The 18,302-nt window shown below is 42.3% G+C and overlaps 1 protein-coding gene across 2 annotated transcripts in view; it reads right to left on the reverse strand.

Moving 5' to 3' along the window:
• GRIN2A (glutamate ionotropic receptor NMDA type subunit 2A) overlaps positions 1-13,595 on the reverse strand; it is a 311,958-nt gene extending 298,363 nt beyond the window's left edge. Inside the window, exons 1-3 of one of the 2 annotated variants that reach the window (XM_005295240.5) lie at positions 13,085-13,595; positions 12,073-12,265; positions 10,204-10,626 (exon numbers count right to left, since the gene is read on the reverse strand). In XM_005295240.5, coding sequence (XP_005295297.2) covers positions 10,204-10,608 — 405 coding nt within the window. In that variant the 5' untranslated portion in view covers positions 10,609-10,626; positions 12,073-12,265; positions 13,085-13,595. The remainder of the gene's footprint in view (positions 1-10,203; positions 10,627-12,072; positions 12,266-13,084) is intronic. The other variant, XM_024100633.3, reaches the window with a different exon arrangement.
• Positions 13,596-18,302: the final 4,707 nt, after the last annotated feature.

Genomic DNA, 18,302 nt, shown 5'->3' on the forward strand with positions numbered 1-18,302 from the left:
TCTCCTTCAGGGCTGGGAAAGGAACTCCCAGAGTCACAGAAAAATGAAACGTGGATCAGATTGTTTATCATAAGTAGTTAGCACATATTGTATGGGACCATTCAACATAGAGTAGCCCATTGCAGTCAGAGGACAAAAGAGGGGGTTAGTGGGTTACAGATAAGACATAAATCCAGTGTCTCTCTGCAGTCCATGATTTTTGGTGTCTAGCAGAGTAATGAATTTAAGCTCCCAGACATTTTTTTTAAAGTGTTGTTGAAAGGTTTCCTTTGAGGATGAGGACTGATAGGTCTGTAGCCCACAGGGCTAGCTTGCCTTTATTATATTCACTCCCTTGTCTTTATTTGACTCTGCTTTCATTATATTCAGCTATAACACAAAGTATCTACAGACTTGTATCCTGGAAGACATTTGGCTTAAGTAAGTAAGTTGACTATATGTATACCAGTTTATGTTAAGTATAACAGGCCTGTAACCTTTGGCATAGATAAATGGTCTGACAGTTACCCCACAGATTTTTGTGGGAAGTAAGGAGCTTGTTCAATGGCAGGAGTTGGAACTTAACGGTAAATGGCTGCCACAAGGAACATGAACCCTGCAAGATCCGTTTGGGCAAGGGGTGATGAATATGAAAATAAGCTAAGATGACATTTACACATATCAGTATGTTAACCTATTGGGTAACTACACCTCAACATTATGTGGGTGAAAGCTAGATTTGGGCATGGTGGGTTGGGCAGTGGCAATCAATCATAATAAGACAATCATGTGGAGGGAGTTCTCCATCTTTTGTTGTGCGCTTTCTACCATCTGACCCTGCAACTCAGCGAGGAACCTGGACTATCGGACTCACTTACCACCAGATCCTCAAGGAAGGGTGTGAGTATGCAGATCTAAGAGCTTATGCAAAGCCTAGAACCACAGCTAGCCCCAACACTGTATCTTTTGATGTAGCTCGGAGCTTTTCTGGATTTGTTGATTATTCTAATAAAGATATCTAAGGGTTTACTTTGCCCTCAGTGTGAGTGTCCTTGCCCTCCACCATAAGGCTCCCCATAAGATATTGAACTTCATAGTTTTAGTTCTGCATAGCCTGATTCTGGGGTAAGAACCTTATCGCAGTGAGATCAATTGGCCATCAATCCAAACATTATTAACCTTAAAAGGAATCAGGCAACATATATAGACAGTAATTGCTTTCTGAAAGGATGTTTTTGTCTTTTATCACTCTCCTGTGTGATTTCATTCAAGAGCACAGTGATTGTCTGGTTTCACCCACATAATTCTAATTGGGGCATTTAGTTAGGGTTGCCCGGTGTCCGCCCGGTCGAAAAGGGACCCTGGCGGCTTCAGTCAACACCACTGACTGGGCCCTTAAAAGTCTGGTTGGTGGTGCTGCAGGGCTAAGGCAGGCTAGTCCCTACCTGTCCTGGAACCATGCTGCACCCCGGAAGTGGCCAGCAGGTCTGGCTCCTAGGCAGGGGGGCTACAGAGCTCTGCACACTGCCCCCACCCTGAGCACCGGCTCCGCACTCCCACTGGCCGGGAGCCTGCCTTAGCCCTGCTGTGCCGCTGACTGGGTGCTGCCCAAGATAAGCCCATGCCCCAACCCCAAGTCCCAACCCCCTGCCAGAGCCCTCCCCTGGACCCAGAGCCTCCTCCTGCACCCCAAACTCCTCATCCCTGGCCCCACCCCAGAGCCCACACCCCCAGCCCAGAGCTCATACCCCCTCCTGCACCCCAATCCCCTGCCTCAACCCACAGACCCCTCCCGCACTCCAAACCCCTTGGCCCCACCCCCCAGCCTGCAGCCCAAATGCTTCATCTCCAGCCCCACCCCAGAACCCACACCCCCAGCTGGCACCCTCACCCCCTCCCACACCCCAATTCCCTGCCCCAGCCCAGAGCCCCCTCCTGCACCCTGAACCCCTCATTTCTGGCCCCACCCCAGAGCCAATTAGAGCCCTCACCCCCTTCTGCACCCCAACCCCCTGCCCCAGCCCAGTGAAAGTGAGTGAGGGTGGGGCAGAGCAAGCCACTGAGGGAGGGGGAATGTAGAGAGCAGGGGAAGGGGCCTCGGGGAAGGGGCAGGGAAGGGAGAGGGGATTCGGGGAAGGGGCGGGGCTAGGATGATCAGTTTTGTGCGATTAGAAAGTTGGCAACCCTATATTTAGTGCACAGGATGAGGTACACCTCATGTTATGATAGGCATGTGTAGGATCCGTGGATCTTGAAAGATGTGTTGTGGTGGGTGTTGATCGTCGCAAAACCTGCAGACATGTCCACTGCATCTGCTGTTTTGGCAGAGTCTGGTGCTGCTTTGAGTTGATGTGGCCTCAGCTGGCAGAAGCTTTCTTTTGATGAGCTTGGAGAGGTTGGGGGAGTTGTATGAAGGCCAGAAGTGGGGATTCAGGGAAGACTTCCTTCAGGATGGAAAATGATAAAAGACAAAAACACCCTATCTCCTGTGGGTGAACATGTTACACAAAACGATCACTCTATATCTGTCCTATCTGTCCTCATTCTCAAAGGAAATCTGCACAACACTTCCAAAAGATCAGCCTGGGAGCTTAGTTTAGGGCCCTTAGCTCCCATATAATTTCAGCAGGAATAGAGCAAACAACTTCCTTAGGTTCCTTTGAAAAAAGAAAAAATTCCATTTTCTGCCTTCATTTTCCCTTCCCTTTTTCAGTGGTGAAAAGAAAAGGGAAAGGAAAAGACAGACTGACAAGTAGAGATATGTCAAAACAAACTAATTTCTGTAACAAAAAATTATATACATTTGTGACATTTTTAAAATAAAAAAATTCTTTCAAAATATGCAAAACAAAAGTGATTTTGAAGGTTCACACAAAAACATTAACTTTTAGCTAGCTCTCTCCATGACCCTCCAATACACTTTTGCTCCCCCACTGCCTCCCAACAACCATGGAGTGGCAGCAAGAAAGACTCTCCCTGGAACTATACATTTCTGTACACTATAGCTCAGTGGGTTTTCTTTTTAAATTGTCATTTTCCAGATGTGAGTTTGTTAAAAGCTGTCCTCTCCCTGAATTTGTCACCAAATTTAATGTTTAATTGTCATGTACTCATTACTAGAAAGGAGATTTAGGACCAGTTTATGATCTGGAATATGCTGAATAGCACCAGAATATTGTTTTGTTGTTAGTAGTTAATTATATTTTTATGAATAGTTGCTTCAGGGAAGTTGGAAGATTCACTCACTATTCAGACAAATACGATAGTCAGGGCCTTGGAAAGAGACAATTTGCTTTTATTACTTGTTTCAAATGTGTGGTCAAGTATGCGGTCTTAGGCAGAGTCCACCTCATCCCACCTAGCTAGTCCTCCTGTCCTTTTAGTTGTCCATCCAGTGACTTACACAGGGATAGATTTTCCTCCGACTCTGTCTTTTCTGCTCTGCCGTAGAACTCCTATTCTCAACGGGTACCCAAGCTTCTTCTGTTTAACCACTTTGACCCTTGTCATGTACGTGTGAGAGAGAGAGGAAAGTTGTGGCCAGGGTTAAGGAACAGATGGGCTAAAAGCCCCAGACAAATTAGCTAGATAATGTCCAGCAGCAATAATGTGCATCTGGACAGGAGAGCAGAGTAGCTTTGCTCTTATTTTACCTTATATTTTCTCTACCCCTTTTATCTCACTCACCACTCCATTCCCTTGTATCTTTCCCTCTCTACCTTGCCCCCAACCCCAGGTCCCACATATTGCTAGACAGGAGAAGCTGCATGCTAACTCAGGTGTAAATTTACACAAGGGAGAAGAACAAAGCATCTGTCTCACTGAAATTGGTGGGAAGCCCCAATGATATGATAAGAAATATCACATATCTGAGGACATGAAATTTGCAGTCAGGTTTTCCCCTATTAGATTTAGAATGGCTCTCACTCCACATTTGAAAAATGGGATGAGGTCTGTGTAATTTGAGCGCTGCAAACCAAAAAAGAAGAATTCAAGCATTTTAATTTTTATAAACTGACTGTAAATTTCTGCACCTCAAAATCTTAAGCACAGATTTCCCCCCTCTACAAACATTACAGATAATTGAAAAAGACAGTGATGATGTTCCTTTAAAAAAAGGGGGGGAAAAAAGAAGAAAGAATCAAGAAAACATCCCAAGGATTGATAAAAACAATAGTGTGACAGATGGTTTGGAAACAACCCAAATTGAGTAGGCTGGGCTCCTTCAGATAAAATCCACATTACTTGGTAGCTTCAGGAAAAGACAACACAAAGCTGGGCCTAGATGATCACAGATTTTAACTCCTAGAGTTGCAACATAGAAATAGGAATAAATGTGGCCCTCAAAGGTTCTTATTTTCTTCAAGATAGCCTACGGGGTACTTCCACCAAAACAGCCATTCCCAGGTCTCCCCTCAAGCCAGTCCAAAGCCATCACCTGTATTACAATCAGATCGGAAAACAAAACAAGAAAATTCATAAAGTGAGGCTGCTTGTTCATTAAGCTTGGTCAGCTGGGTAGCAAAAATAAAAAACTATTAAACTGTCCGTTCAAATTAAAGTAAACATGTTCTCATGTGCAGTTAATGGATGAGAAATAGTGCAAACTGAAAACATGTTTGACAGATACAATATGGATCTCCCTTCTGTTCAGCTCATTGTGTAAGTTTCTAAGAGTGAGTGTTCCGCATATATGAAGTAATTGCTAAAAGTACTCTATAGAAGTCCTATTACTATTTTATAGGTTATTAAATATAAAACCAACATGGTTTCCTTCAAGAAGTATTTAAAAAGAGAGCTCTCAGAAGTTACTGGGAATGTTTGCAGGCAGGAGATTAAATGCCAAACCAAAGGTTTGGTGTTCTAGTTTTGCAATCTGGGGTTCCATCAAGTTAAAATTTAAAATGACTTGGATTGCTTGTGTGTGAATGTTGTGTCTTTTGTACTTCTGGACCGTATGCAGCAGTGACTACAAAACAGTTTATTAATAGTTTAAATGTTTGGCTGAACACATCACCAGATGCACTTACCAATTTCTATTTTAACACATGGTAAGAAATGGCAGGTTGAAGTAAATGTAAATGGCATTTTAAGAGAGAAATTACATTGTTCCTACACTGAAAGATTGGGGCCCTATTTAGGCATAATTGCCCAGTCACGTAAATGAGTGCAGCTTGCAGGATCATGTTCCTTAGGCGCTAATGTAGTAGCCTCAAACATAGACCAGACAAATCTAAGATCAGATGAATTTAGTCCTAACCACAGCTACACCAAAATCAAGCAAACGTTCAAAAGTGATACAGAATGTAAATAATCCTTACTGAGGCACATGAGATCACATAGACTGCAATTCCCAAACTTCTGAAAGCTGATCCTCCCCTCCAGTCAAGAAAATGAAACCAATTTTGTCCTCCTTCAACTCCCGCACGTTAGCCAGGCAGCATGTGTCAGCTTGCACTACCGCTCTTTTGCTGGCCAATCCGTTGCACCCTCATATGTTGGGGAAAGTTAACATTCCCTTCCTCCACCCCAACCCAGCTTGATTGGTAGAGCGGCTTCTGCTGAGAAAAATCTTCATGAGGAAAATTTTAGCTTCCTTGGAAATAAGCAGCCAAATCCTAGAAAAAAGCCAACTTAACATTTGACAGGAGATATGTATGCGGTGTTGTTGTAGCCATGTTGGCCCCAGAATATTAGAGAGACAAGGTGGGTCAGGTCATAGTTTTTACTGGACCAATTTCTATTATGAGAGAGGCAAGCTTTTGAGCTTATATAGACCCGAAGAAGTTTTCTGTGCAGCTTAAAAGCTTGTCTCTTTCACCAAACAGAAGTTTGTTCAGTAAAAGATATTACCTCACCCACCTTGTCTCTCTAATTGGACAGGAGAGAGAGTAAGATGCACATCCCATGAACTGAAGGTTCTTCCTCGATCTGCTAACTCATGCAGTGTCGCACAGATACTAAGCTTTGGCTTTTTAAAAGTCTATTATTTTATTGTGAAGATACAACAAGAATAATATAAACCGTATACTGTGTCCTAGTTAACTCAATCTTACAGAGCGCTGTCTCCACCCAAACAACAGCAGCAGAAATTTTGTGATCTCACTATTCAACTTCAATGAGATGTGGCGTTTACAGCATAATTAGAACCATTTAATGCTAATATGATGCATAGGGAAATAAAGAAAATACTTCAGACTATAAGCCCAAACACACAAATAGTCCTTAGCACATGGTTATTCCCACTGATTTTTTAAGGAACTATTCAAACACGGAAGTATCTTTCTGCCTGTGATTCCACGTTTTGTATAATGCTGCACAAAATATTGTTTTTTATCTCACTGAGAAAAGATCACAGACAATATATACATAATGAAATACTGGTGATGGATAATAGACGCATTAAAATGATATAAAGTTTGCAAATACAAGGACAAATAATCCATTGGAACACCTGAAGAAAACCTCAACAAAGTAATGGAAAATATTTATAAATTCACTTTATAGTAATACTTTCAACTCCTAACGTAGTAATACATTAGAATGTTCATTTAAAAAGGAATATCAAGCTGGTTTTAAATGTTCTAATGCACAACAGACGTCACAGAACTAGAGAAAAAGAAGTCTACCTTATATTAATGTAATTTATCAATGTAAAGTGCTTTCAAAAAGTCTGCCAATAATTATATATTAATGCTTGATTTTCTTTTGGGGGGGTTAATCTCCTTAGCTCAACACTCCCAGAGTTGTTTCAAGAAGTACCACTTTCTAATGATAATCCCACTGGAATGTGCCACATATCTTTAAGGCTGTCAGTAATTCCAATACAGGAAATGCCTCTTAGAAAATGTGTATGTATATTATTAAAAGTTTCTAATAAGCAAAAGGACTAGAAAAGTCTGTATTGAGTTTTTTAGAGGAATATAAAACAAACAGTTTACTGAGGACACCTGCTAATTAATGCTCTTATAGTTTACAGGGTTTGTTTTTTAACTGTCCAAGAAACTAGTACAGAAAGCTTATTATTTTGCAAAACTAAACCCAGCATGGCCATGTGATTGTAAATATGGTACATATAATAGACATTGCTACTGTGACAACCAAACAAGGAAACTCAAACTCGCTACTGCAAAAAATCACAGATCAGCCCGTAATGTTACACAGGCTATCTGAGGCAGAACCTAGTGGGAAAGTTAAAGGAGTGAGTCTGAGCTTCAAATATATTTCAATGAACACATTTAGGAGGTATTGCCAATATAAAGTATGGCACATGCCTGCAATCCTTACTTGTGCAATTAAGCCTTACTTGTGCAAGCCGTCCCATTGAAATCTTAGGGGTTGCAGGATCGTTACCAAAACAACAAAAGGTTATGCTTTTCAGAGGTCTAATGTCCAATTCATGTTGATGCGCTTAAGCATCTCGTAAATAATACTTAATATAGAAATCACTGAGTTAATGGACTCCTTTTGTACCTTTATGGTTCACTGAATAACTTGGCTGAACTGCCTGAGAATTAAGAATATATGCACATCTGCAAGTGAAAGTCACCAGTAGCATTAGAAGATTAGCATAAGGCTCTCTGCAGCACTGAAGTCTTGCATTAGGGTCACACAGATAGGGTCCAGGAACTGAATGGCCACATTGCTCTAGAGAAAGGGTTTCTATGCTGACTCACCCTAGGCTACTGCAGAGAGCGGTAGTGGGGTAGGACATGGGACAAGGAAACTCATTTATGCAGACTCAGTGACCTCCAATATCGCAGGACAAAAGGGCACAGACCCTGGATGCTAATTCAGCTCCATAAACTACAATAGTCATCATTAGGTAGTTTGGGTTTCAGCCCCAAATCCTGGCATTGGTTTGGGAAGTGGGTTTCACACGTCCAGCCCTTTCATTCTTTTTCAACAATGTAGTGAATTTCACCTGTGCTACACAGGAATTTATGTCCCAAAAGGAGTGTAAAAAGCCACACACATAAATATGATTTCTGTCACTGTCCAAAGCCCAGCTTTAAAACATATTAAGTACATGCCAAAAGCCAATCTAAGATTGAGGCAATTTATAGTTATCTGTCTGCAAAGGCTTTGTTTCACTGGCTAACTACTTTAAGAAGGTTCCACTGATTTGTTTAAAAAACTGCACAGAACTATTTTGCTTCCAAGAGGAGATCTTGAAAATTAAGTTTCACCTGAAAGCAAGCATTTTTAAATGTCAAGTAGGAATAACCACTAAAACACAGATGTCAAAGCAGAAATGCAAATAGTTAATGACAGGATTAACATACTACTGAAATACCTCCGTGTTAGTGATCTAAATTAATGTGTATTTATTTTACATTCTAGTTGACTCTATATTGCACATATATGTATATGTATGTAGATTAGTGACCCTGAATCAGTCACTGGAGGCATGGATAAGATTAACTACTGAGTTCTCACCCCCATCTCTAGTTTATTATAATTTGTGGCAGGTGGGATACTCAGCTGCAAGTTTTTTGACTAATATAACAACTTCAGCTGATCTATTTATATATTATATGTATTAGTTTTATAAAGATTTTATAACCTTAAGGATAGTTCAATAGCTATAGTAATAGTCCCCATGACCTAGTCAGTATATCTCCCTTTAGTATTTAAGGTAGTAACATCAATCATAATGAACTCTGTGGTTATTCATGTGGACATAAGGCCCTCCTATAGAATTTCCACTACAATTCAAACACTTATTATCTGAACCATTATATGACAGTGTCAGTTGTAACGATAAAAATCACTCAGAATACTGAGATTGAAAGAACATCTTTAGTCCCACCAGTTAATAAAAAGCGTGAAATGCCGCTGTTTCTAAGTCAGGAATGATTCCTGATTCCTTCTTCAAAGATCATAAATAATCCCATCTCTTCTGTTCTTCACTGTTAAAAATATATCTGGACCACTTTAAATAATTATTTTCTATATTTCTCTGAATCTGTGTGAATTACTACCCAATATTTGACAGTCCCCCACCTCCCTTGTTTTAGTACTACAGAAAAGCTGTTTACAGCTGAATCGTAATCATTCCTCATTTCTTAGTAAAATTTTGCCCTTGATAATGGTTTTAGGGTATAATGTGCTGAAAAAATATTTCCTGAAAAGCTAATAAATAACTTTCTACTCAGCAAATGTTGTGTTGAATAATCCTCATCTCTTTACATAAGTGACAACCAAGGCTGGGATAAGGGCTCTTCAGCATCACCCAATTGTTTCTTACCCCATCATTCAGCCAACAAATGCTAACAGTGGAACTGGTCGTGCTAGAGGGCTTGATCCTTCATGACCTCTAGCACGAGGTTGTGAAGGATCAACTCCTAGGAGTTTGAGCGTTGAACACCAGCCAAGATTGTGTCCTATAGAGTAGGAGTTTGCTATGCTTCTGCCACCTGGAGTAAGGGATGTGCGCTGGGTGTATTAGTCATTGTTCTATTCTTTCATAACCTTAGGATGGGTTTTATAGGAAAACATTTTCCTAAAAACAATCAGTTTGCATTATCTTGAGAATTCATAGATAAAACCACCTGCACATCATAACCTCATGTTTACCACACAGGAGTCTAATTAACTGTAACGGAGGTTCTCACTGAATTGGTGTAACTAAGTAAAAATCAAAGGGTGGTTCTTCATATGAGACTGATGTCACCCACGTTAAGCTATTAATGGGGGGGGGAAATCAAATCTACCCTGAATATCTGTACACTTATCAAAAACCTCTAAGTCCTCTACTAGCACTATCCTCATCAAGTGCATTATATGCGATCTTTCCCAGTGTGGCACTTGTTTCTAGTGTCTGCCAATAACGTTATACCTTTCCTTCATGATGTAAAACAGGACAAAACATTTTATTGTCATAATTAGGTTAAATAAGTCATCTATCTTCGGGGTCATCAACTGTACGTAACATTCCTAGGTTGATCAGAATCCAACTTGGTGGTAACTAAACTGTCGGTAAGAACATTCTTTATGTAAACAAACAAAATACAGACATGACACCCAAAAAATCTTTTCAGGACATTGGGTGGTATTTCAGTAGGAAGCTTCATGATTATTTTCCTTTTAAAGATCAGAATATAGGCTGTTAGAGGCATCCTCTTTTGAGCTGCTTGCAGTGCACATGTTCTGAAGTTAGTATGCATGATGAAGTTACATTGGTGCAACAAAAGCTTTAAATAATTTAAAAAGATTTCCTACCTTATCTGCCATGATCATGGAGGAGCCGCCATGAATTCCCAGAATTGGAATAAAAGTCTGAGATGAAATAAAATCCAAAATCTGAGCTATCGCCTCCTGATCAGTATCGTCTCCAAAAATTACCCCATGGATCTTGGTGCCTGACATCAAGTCACAAACATGCGTTATAATGCTTTTAGGGTCAGTCTGGTTCACCAAAAGGGTCACTACGTTGACATCAATGGCCAAGTCTGCCGACATTTCCCTGCTCCAGAGAGCTCGGATGTCTCGCTCTGTGATATACTTGGTCCTCCCCAGAATCACTGCAATGTTGAGTATGGGATAACTTTTCTCTGCTCCACGAACAAGATCCAATTGCGCCAGAAGAGCTTGGAGTACCAGGAGAGCATAGCCAATTTTCCCCATCTTTGCCAGCTTTATCCCCTGTAGAAGTGATCACATTGCATGAGAAAAAAGAGCAAAATATGCTATGTAGTCCCCCACCAGGCTTTTGATGCAAAATATCTGCATAGAATGCATCCTTATTAGCTTCCTCCAATGGCTCTTCACCTTAGCCATAGTCTGACATCATTTTAACTATCCCGTGAAATTAGCTCCCCAGTGACAGTGTTATGAATTGTCTACAGCAAACTAGAAAAAATGCAGTGCAAGTTCTGGGGAAAGGCACCATTTAATGTTTCTGATCTAGTTAAAATTAAATGAGTGAACCAATTAGCATGGGGAAAAATTTTCTTTTTTTAAACCAGGAACTTGTATTTTGTAATCTGGTGACAGTCTAAAAGGGAGATGCACTTTCCCCATAAAATTAGCCCAGAAGGGCACTAGAACCCCACACCCCTGCACCCCACCCATCTTGCAGGACCCCAGAAATGTAATTTTATTTTTAAATCTCTCAGATGGCTGCTGCTCATGCATAACTTCTGCATGTCTGGAACAGATTCAGACACACATTATTCTAACCTAGTTCTCTCTTTCACTCTCCTTCCCTTACTCTACAGTCACTTTAGCATCTCTGAACTGGGGATCTCAGCGACCAAGTTGTCATTGGTGTTGGGGGACAGCACGTTCAATAATTGAGCATCAGTGCATTGGTTTGTTCTGGCCCCCAGTGGTGCTTTAGGGGGCTGAATAGGGAGAGGAAGGGTGATCCGAGACAGCCAAGCGCAATGTCTCCTTTTGCCCCCATTTCCCGAGGGATTTCCAGCCCCCTTTGCTGGCCTCGGGAGGGGTGTCCCTCTGCAACACGCAAAGCCAGGCTTGCTGGGAAGCGTCATGCAGAACAGACTAGCAAGGCTGTCCAATCGGGGACTGCCTTTTCCTGATCTCCCTTTTCACCCCGCTAACCATAATGTCCCCATCGTCAATCAGTATCCATCAGCATCATCTGGTGCTGAACAACAGGACCAGGAGTCTCTCTGTAGCTTTCCCTCCGTGTGGGGGTGGGAATTTCTGACACCACTCAGCGGCACTGTGCTTCCCAAGCTATTATGCTGCATGCCAGGTTCTGATGACTGCAGCAGCAGAGGCAGCGAAGAAAGGTTTATAAATAAATTAACCCAAACCCCTGCAGATGTGAAGCTGCTTCATCTTCTGGCAGACTCGGGAAAGAAGCTGCTCTCCCCCACCCGTGGACTCATGGTTTCCTGAACAAACGAGACTGCACTGGAAAGCATTAATTGCACCAATTACATCTGGAAGCACACGCACCCCTTTCCCCCCTCCTCCAAATGGGATGTGAAATCCTGCAAAGTACATCCTCGTGCGTATGACACCCGCGCCAGAATCCCCCCTTTCCATTCACAGCGCAGGGCAGTAGCGCCGCTTGCTGGCCGCACGGCGCACTGCCGGGACACAAACTTTGCAACCTACCGAGGATGCCAGAAAATGTAGTTGCTGCTATTTGGCACGCGGCGAAGTTTGGCATTTCTTTGTAACCCTCAACACCAAGAGGCCGGGGTTGCTTCCATCCCTCGGCCCAAATACAGGAGGCTCGCTGCAGCTTGCTTTCCGCATCGCATCCAAGGGAGGCAGCTACCCAAGCAGGAAGAGATGCGAAAGGGGGCTGAAGGGGAAGAGTTAGGGGGGGGGGAGGCAGAGGAGACAGATGAAGAATATTAGTCAGCCCGAAAGTGCGATTGAAATGTCTTCCCGACTCTGATGTGCACATGAAACAAGCACGATGAACAAAGTGACAGGCTGAGAAAGTTGTTGTGTCCCGTCCCCCCCCTTTCAGTAAAAATAGATGCGAGAAGATCTCCCCCATGAGAAGTGACAGGGTAGCCAGTCTTCGCTGGAAGTCCTTCCCCCTCCCACTCATGCAGGTTGGGGAAATATTTGGTGCTAGTAACCGTTATTACCTCCACCGGCAGGGGCTGGCTTTGAGCTACAAGGGGATGAGACACCCAACCGGGAATGAATAGCTGGATGCTAAACTAATTCACAAGCTCGAGGACAGGAGTTTTCTTGACAGGTTCAAAACAAGCATAACGGGGGCGGAGGGAACAGCTGAATCAATATGGGAAATGGTTCTTTTTTTATCTTGATAAGGAGCAGACTGCTTCTCAGATCATCATAAACAACCAGCGAGATACAGAATAGCAAATTCCCCCAGGAAAAGCTCCGTTGGCTTTGCTTTGGTATTCAATATTTCTGGGGAAAAAAATAAAGATACTTCTTAAAGTATCCATAGCTACATTTAGGGTGATGGCATGTTTGCAAATAAAAAAGCAGCATTTACGATAAGCTTCATAAGTGTTGACTACCAAGTAAAACCGAGGCTTTAAAGACGGAGAGAGACTGCAACATTTTACATGTGTGCCATTCCATAGCTAAGAGCCCATTTGCAACTACTAACAATGTATCCAGAAAGGGAAATACTTACTGCATTCTCCCGCCACATAGTTCCAACCTTAAGATCCTCAAAGTCATGTCAGTAGATTCCTTTGCAAACGACGAAGTGGAAAATGGGTCTTTTAATCCCTGGATTTCATCCTACAACTTGTTCCCACTGCAGTAAATAGAAACCCAGCAGCTCTTTATCGCTTAAAATCCCCCGTGATCAAGTTTTAAGAAAGCCACTCGCAACTGAGATTTGCTTTTTACCCTTGGCAAAAAACGTTCAGCATCATCTCTTTAAAAAAAAAAAAAGGCAATTGTATGGGTTGCTGCAGCAATTCTACTGGACAGCAGCCTCAGAATTCCTCCCAGCTTCTTGAAAACTGAGCAGATTGTCAGCATTACATCCTTAAAGTGTGGTAGAGAATTACAGTGCATTCTACAAAGCAGGTTCTCTCTCTCTCCCCCTCTCCTCCTTCCGGGAGAGTGTGTTACACTGTCCTGCACATGAGGGAAGGCAGGGAGCTGCAGTCAGGTTCAGAGCTGCACGCACTGATTCTGTAGTAACACAGGCTGCAAGCAGCAAAGCTTTCCAGCAATCCGAGACAGGGGCCTCTCTCTGCAACCCCCTCCATTCAAAAACAATAGGAGAGGGTGTTTGGAAGAAGAAATTGCACCCAACAATACCTGAATATTGAAAATAAAATCCAGACAAATATTTACCATTTAAAAATTATCTAAGTGGTTTATGTCACTTGAAAAGGTACCCTCTGCCTCCCTTCACACTCTCCCCACACTCTACCCCCAGTCACCAGACTTGGACCAAATCAGGGCAGCCCTCTCGCCAGGGAGGTAAAAACATCAATGCCATGAGCAACAGCAGCCCTGAGAACTCCCACAACATCCACAGCACCAGTGACAGGGGATGGCAGCCCAGTTGGGAACCTCTGCCCTGCTCCATCATCCCTCCTGACCTACACTGGGGGTCATTCAGAGACACTGGAGCACAGGGGAATTAGAGGAGCAGCTCCCAGGATTAAGCCAGCGCTGAAAGCTTGAGAGACTCCTCCCAGAGAAGATGGAGCAGTAGCACCCTGGGGAAGGGCAATTTTGTGGGCCCTCTTCCCCTCCTGTCCTCCAAACCAGTATAGGGGCACTCCACTCCAGGCACCATGTCCCTGTGCTGCCCTACCCCATACATCTTTATCCCTCTGGACACTCTTGATGTCAGACTAACTTTTAGCTTAGACTCTAAATATTTTCCCTCTGTTGATTGGCTTCGAGTCTGTCCTCCTTCCTGCCCCTATGACCCCAGTCTGGCCCTGAATTCCAGGCACCCCACCATCCTTCCCTCTCCTTAGCTCCCACTTTTAGTGTGCACCCTTCCCCAGTCCCTTGCTCCTATTCTCTTCACCACCTCACTTTCTCTCTCATCCCACTCCATCTGCCATGATGCAGTTTTAAAACGTGGGACTAAAATGCCATTTACCCACTACCACCCGGCTCTTATGTTGCATGCCTTTATCCCAGCCTTCGTCTTGTCCATGTAGACCTGTGGTTCTCAACCTATTTATCACTGTAGGCCACATATGCAACTCTCTATGCATTATGTGGGCCGCATCCGCAGAATATATACCCTGCCTGTATGGTCCTGAGGATGTCACATGGGCTGCAGCTGTGGGCTGATTGGGCCATAGGTTGAGAACCACTTATGCAGACAGTTAACCCTTCAGAGTAGGGACCGTCTATGCATTTGTACACCACCTTGCACAGTGCAGCACTGATTTCAGATGGGGTGTCTGGGCTATACTGCAGTACAAACCAACCAATCACTGACTTGCCTGCCATTACCTTAGTCCAAAAATCAGTACCTGGACCCATAACATTTTTATTGCCCTTGACAACTCCATGATAAAATCCTCCAGTAGCTATATACTTTTTCTTGTGGTCTTTGGGCCTTAAAATACTGAGAAGACTTCACAATATACATTGCTTTAGTCCAGAGGTTGGCAACCTTCGGCATGAGGCCCATCAGGGTAATCCACGGGAACGGCGAACCGAGGCCACTGGAAGCTGCGGGGAGCCGTCCCTGCAGATGGTCAATGTAAACAAAATGTCTCGCAGCCCGCCAGGAGATTATCCTGATGGGTCGCATGCCGAAGGTTGCTGACCCCTGCTTTAGTTCCTCTATAAAAGCATTTGAATATAACCCTGTAATTTGTTAACAAATATTTGAAGATTTAAGCATTAGTTCATTTCTTGACACAGTTCTCTTCTATAAAGATTATACAGATGCCTGGTAATGTTACTATACTTAAGGTTGTGTCATTGGAGTTATAAATCCTTTTCCAAGAGTTTATCATTGAGCCAAGCAAGTCACCTGTGGATGAAACTAGAAATACAAGATCTTAAGTCACAGGTTAAATCCCCAAGAAAAAAATCTGGGCCCAACAAGGGCATATAACATTTTAAATACCAAAAACAGCTTAGATATATTTGGCAAATACTTAGCGCATAATGTGCTCTAATTGCTTTTGGTAGCAAAAAAGCTGAATTGTGAAATAGCTAAGGTCTAAGGTCTTTAACTTTGAAATATAGATATTGTATCTACATTTTGATAGGTTTACATCTATACATATTGTCTGCATTGATATTTTAATGAAATAAGTTTAAAAAAATACCCAAATATATAGAGTCTAATTCTGAAAGCACTTACATAGACCTTACTCACAGGAGTAGCCACATTCTTTTCAATTAGACTCCATGTGAGCAATGTCTACTCAATTGAGTAAAAGCTGCAGAATCACATTTCCATGCATTTTCATGGGGTTTTTTTTCTTTTTAAAATTAAGGAAATTAGGTGCAAACATATCAACAGGCCAGTTTTACTCAGCAGAAGCAGGAAAAGCACAACTAACACTAAAACATCTTTAACTTACAATAGAGTGCCTAGGTGTTGCAATATATGCATGAAAAATGAACTGCTATTCCAATAATCCCTATAACGAACACTGAATTCCACTGATTTAGTAGACTAAGGTAGACATTTATCAAAATTTTGATCTGTTATGTATTTAAATATAGAGGGTTTCTTTTTGAAGGGCAGAGGATACATTGAAAAATAAACTTGTTAAAGGGATCTCTACATACATAGCAGGTAGCCTGCCTAAAAAAATTGCTAAACAACTTCAAGAAGTGTGAAATTACATGTCTGAGAAGAACATGAGAATTAAAGGGATTTTTCCCAGAAGCCCACAATTATAGACTTCTAAATAGATTTAGATTTTCCACCACTATGGGATGTTTTATATTAATACACCTCTACCCCAATATAACGCGACCCGATATAACATGAATTCAGATATAAAGCGGTAAAGCAGTGCTCGGGGGGTGGGGGGAGGGGAGGCACACACTCTGGTGGATCAAAGCAAGTTTGATATAATGCGGTTTCACTTATAACGCGGTAAGATTTTTTGGCTCCCGAGGACAGTGTTATATCGAGGTAGAGGTGTATTTAGTCTTTCAAAGAAAATATGAAAATATTACTCAGTTTTCTCTCTAAAACATTATCTGGTTTTGGGGAGCATTTGTCAACAGGAGCAAATGACACCAACATTGAGTTCAAGAAATATTGAGAAAACTGGCCTGAGGGAAGTGTGGTCTAATGGTTAACAGCAGAGAGACAAGCAGTCTATTTCTAACTGTTACTGACTCACAGAATGACCCTAGACAGTTTACTTTCTCTCAATTTGCTTCACTTTACTCATCTGTAAACATATACCTACCTCACAGATGATGTACTGTTTAATTATGAAGGGTCAAATTCTGCTTTCACACTGAGGCAGAAAACTCTCACAGACGTCCCAGGGAAGAACAATATTAGCATCAGGTATAATTATGACCTTTTTAAAGAAAAGAGTTCTTGCATAATGATACCCAAGTTGCCTGAAACCTTTCCCAATAGACATTAGGTATAAAAATATTGCCATGCTATTTTCAGAGGATTCAGCCACTGCGGTAACAATTTAACCATAATTCAAAAAATCTCTCAACTGAATTGCAAGAGACAAATAACTCAATTCTCACTACACTCAGAAGCAGCAGCATTATGTTAAGACTTTGTCGGCTTTGTGGAACTGAAATCAGTAAAGAGATATTGCAAACAACTGGCTAGATTAAGGATCAGTGGGCACTTTTAGAGCTTTTTCCAGGTTTTAAAGTGTTATTGGTTCCTGCAGCATTCCCTGTTCCTAAAAAGGGAGAATGCTGCTGAGACCAGGAACACCACTAAAAAACAGAACTAACTTTTTAACTGCACCTATTGCATAAGTATATTTTGTTTAGCTGATACACCAGCCCTGTGAACTGCTGAGCATCCTCCCCTCTCACTGAAGTCAAGGGGAACTGATAGTCCTCAGCACCACACAGAATCAGGCTCTATATGAAACACATATCATGCATGAGCCTATTGGTTTGAAACAATGCTTCAGATAAACACAGAACCCTAAACTTGGGTGGTTTATTCCTTGTGAGGCAGAGGATGACACACAAATGCACTGAGTGAAGTGTAAGAAATAAAGAGAAGGGGGAAAACTGGTTTTCAAACTTATTAAAACATTTGATCACAGATGGTCCCCTTATTGAAAATTGGCTCAGCTATTCATTTGGCAATGTCCTTTCTTGCACAATTTACCAAGCCATGCATGAAATGATGGCCTTGAGCAACTCCCAGCTCTGCAAAGGACGTGAGCTGGCTGCTGCCTGACACAGGAAGTGACAACCCTGAGCCCAGCGGCTGTTGCAGTGCGCTCCCCCCTCCCCCCCCCCCCGCACACCCCAACCAGGGAACCCCCAGGGACTCTTGAACCAGGCCTCTCTGAGCTTCCCTCACCCTCGTTATTGGGCGGGGGTCATTTGAGGTTTACAGTGGCTGTCTCTCCCCAGCTTTGTAATCATTTTCCCCGTCAAATTAATCTCTAGCTTTATTCCAGGGCTGCTTTATTTAACACCCAAGGGAAAAATCTGTTTCCCTGGGAAATCACTAAATTAGTCATATCTGGCCCTAGGTCAAGCCAGAATTTCATTATGAACTTTTTACTTTTTAATTAAAGCTACTCAATTTACAAAGGAGTATGAACTGCAACAGCATGATAAAGATTGTGTCGGCAGCCATCCTATTACACACCCTCTTATATTCACAAGGGTCTCTTTCCTCAGAGTCCCATCCTCAGTTGAAATCAGCATCCATATTTGGCAAAAGAGAG

Source organism: Chrysemys picta, chromosome 10 (assembly GCF_011386835.1).
Source record: "Chrysemys picta bellii isolate R12L10 chromosome 10, ASM1138683v2, whole genome shotgun sequence".
NCBI classification, from domain to species: Eukaryota; Metazoa; Chordata; order Testudines; family Emydidae; genus Chrysemys; species Chrysemys picta.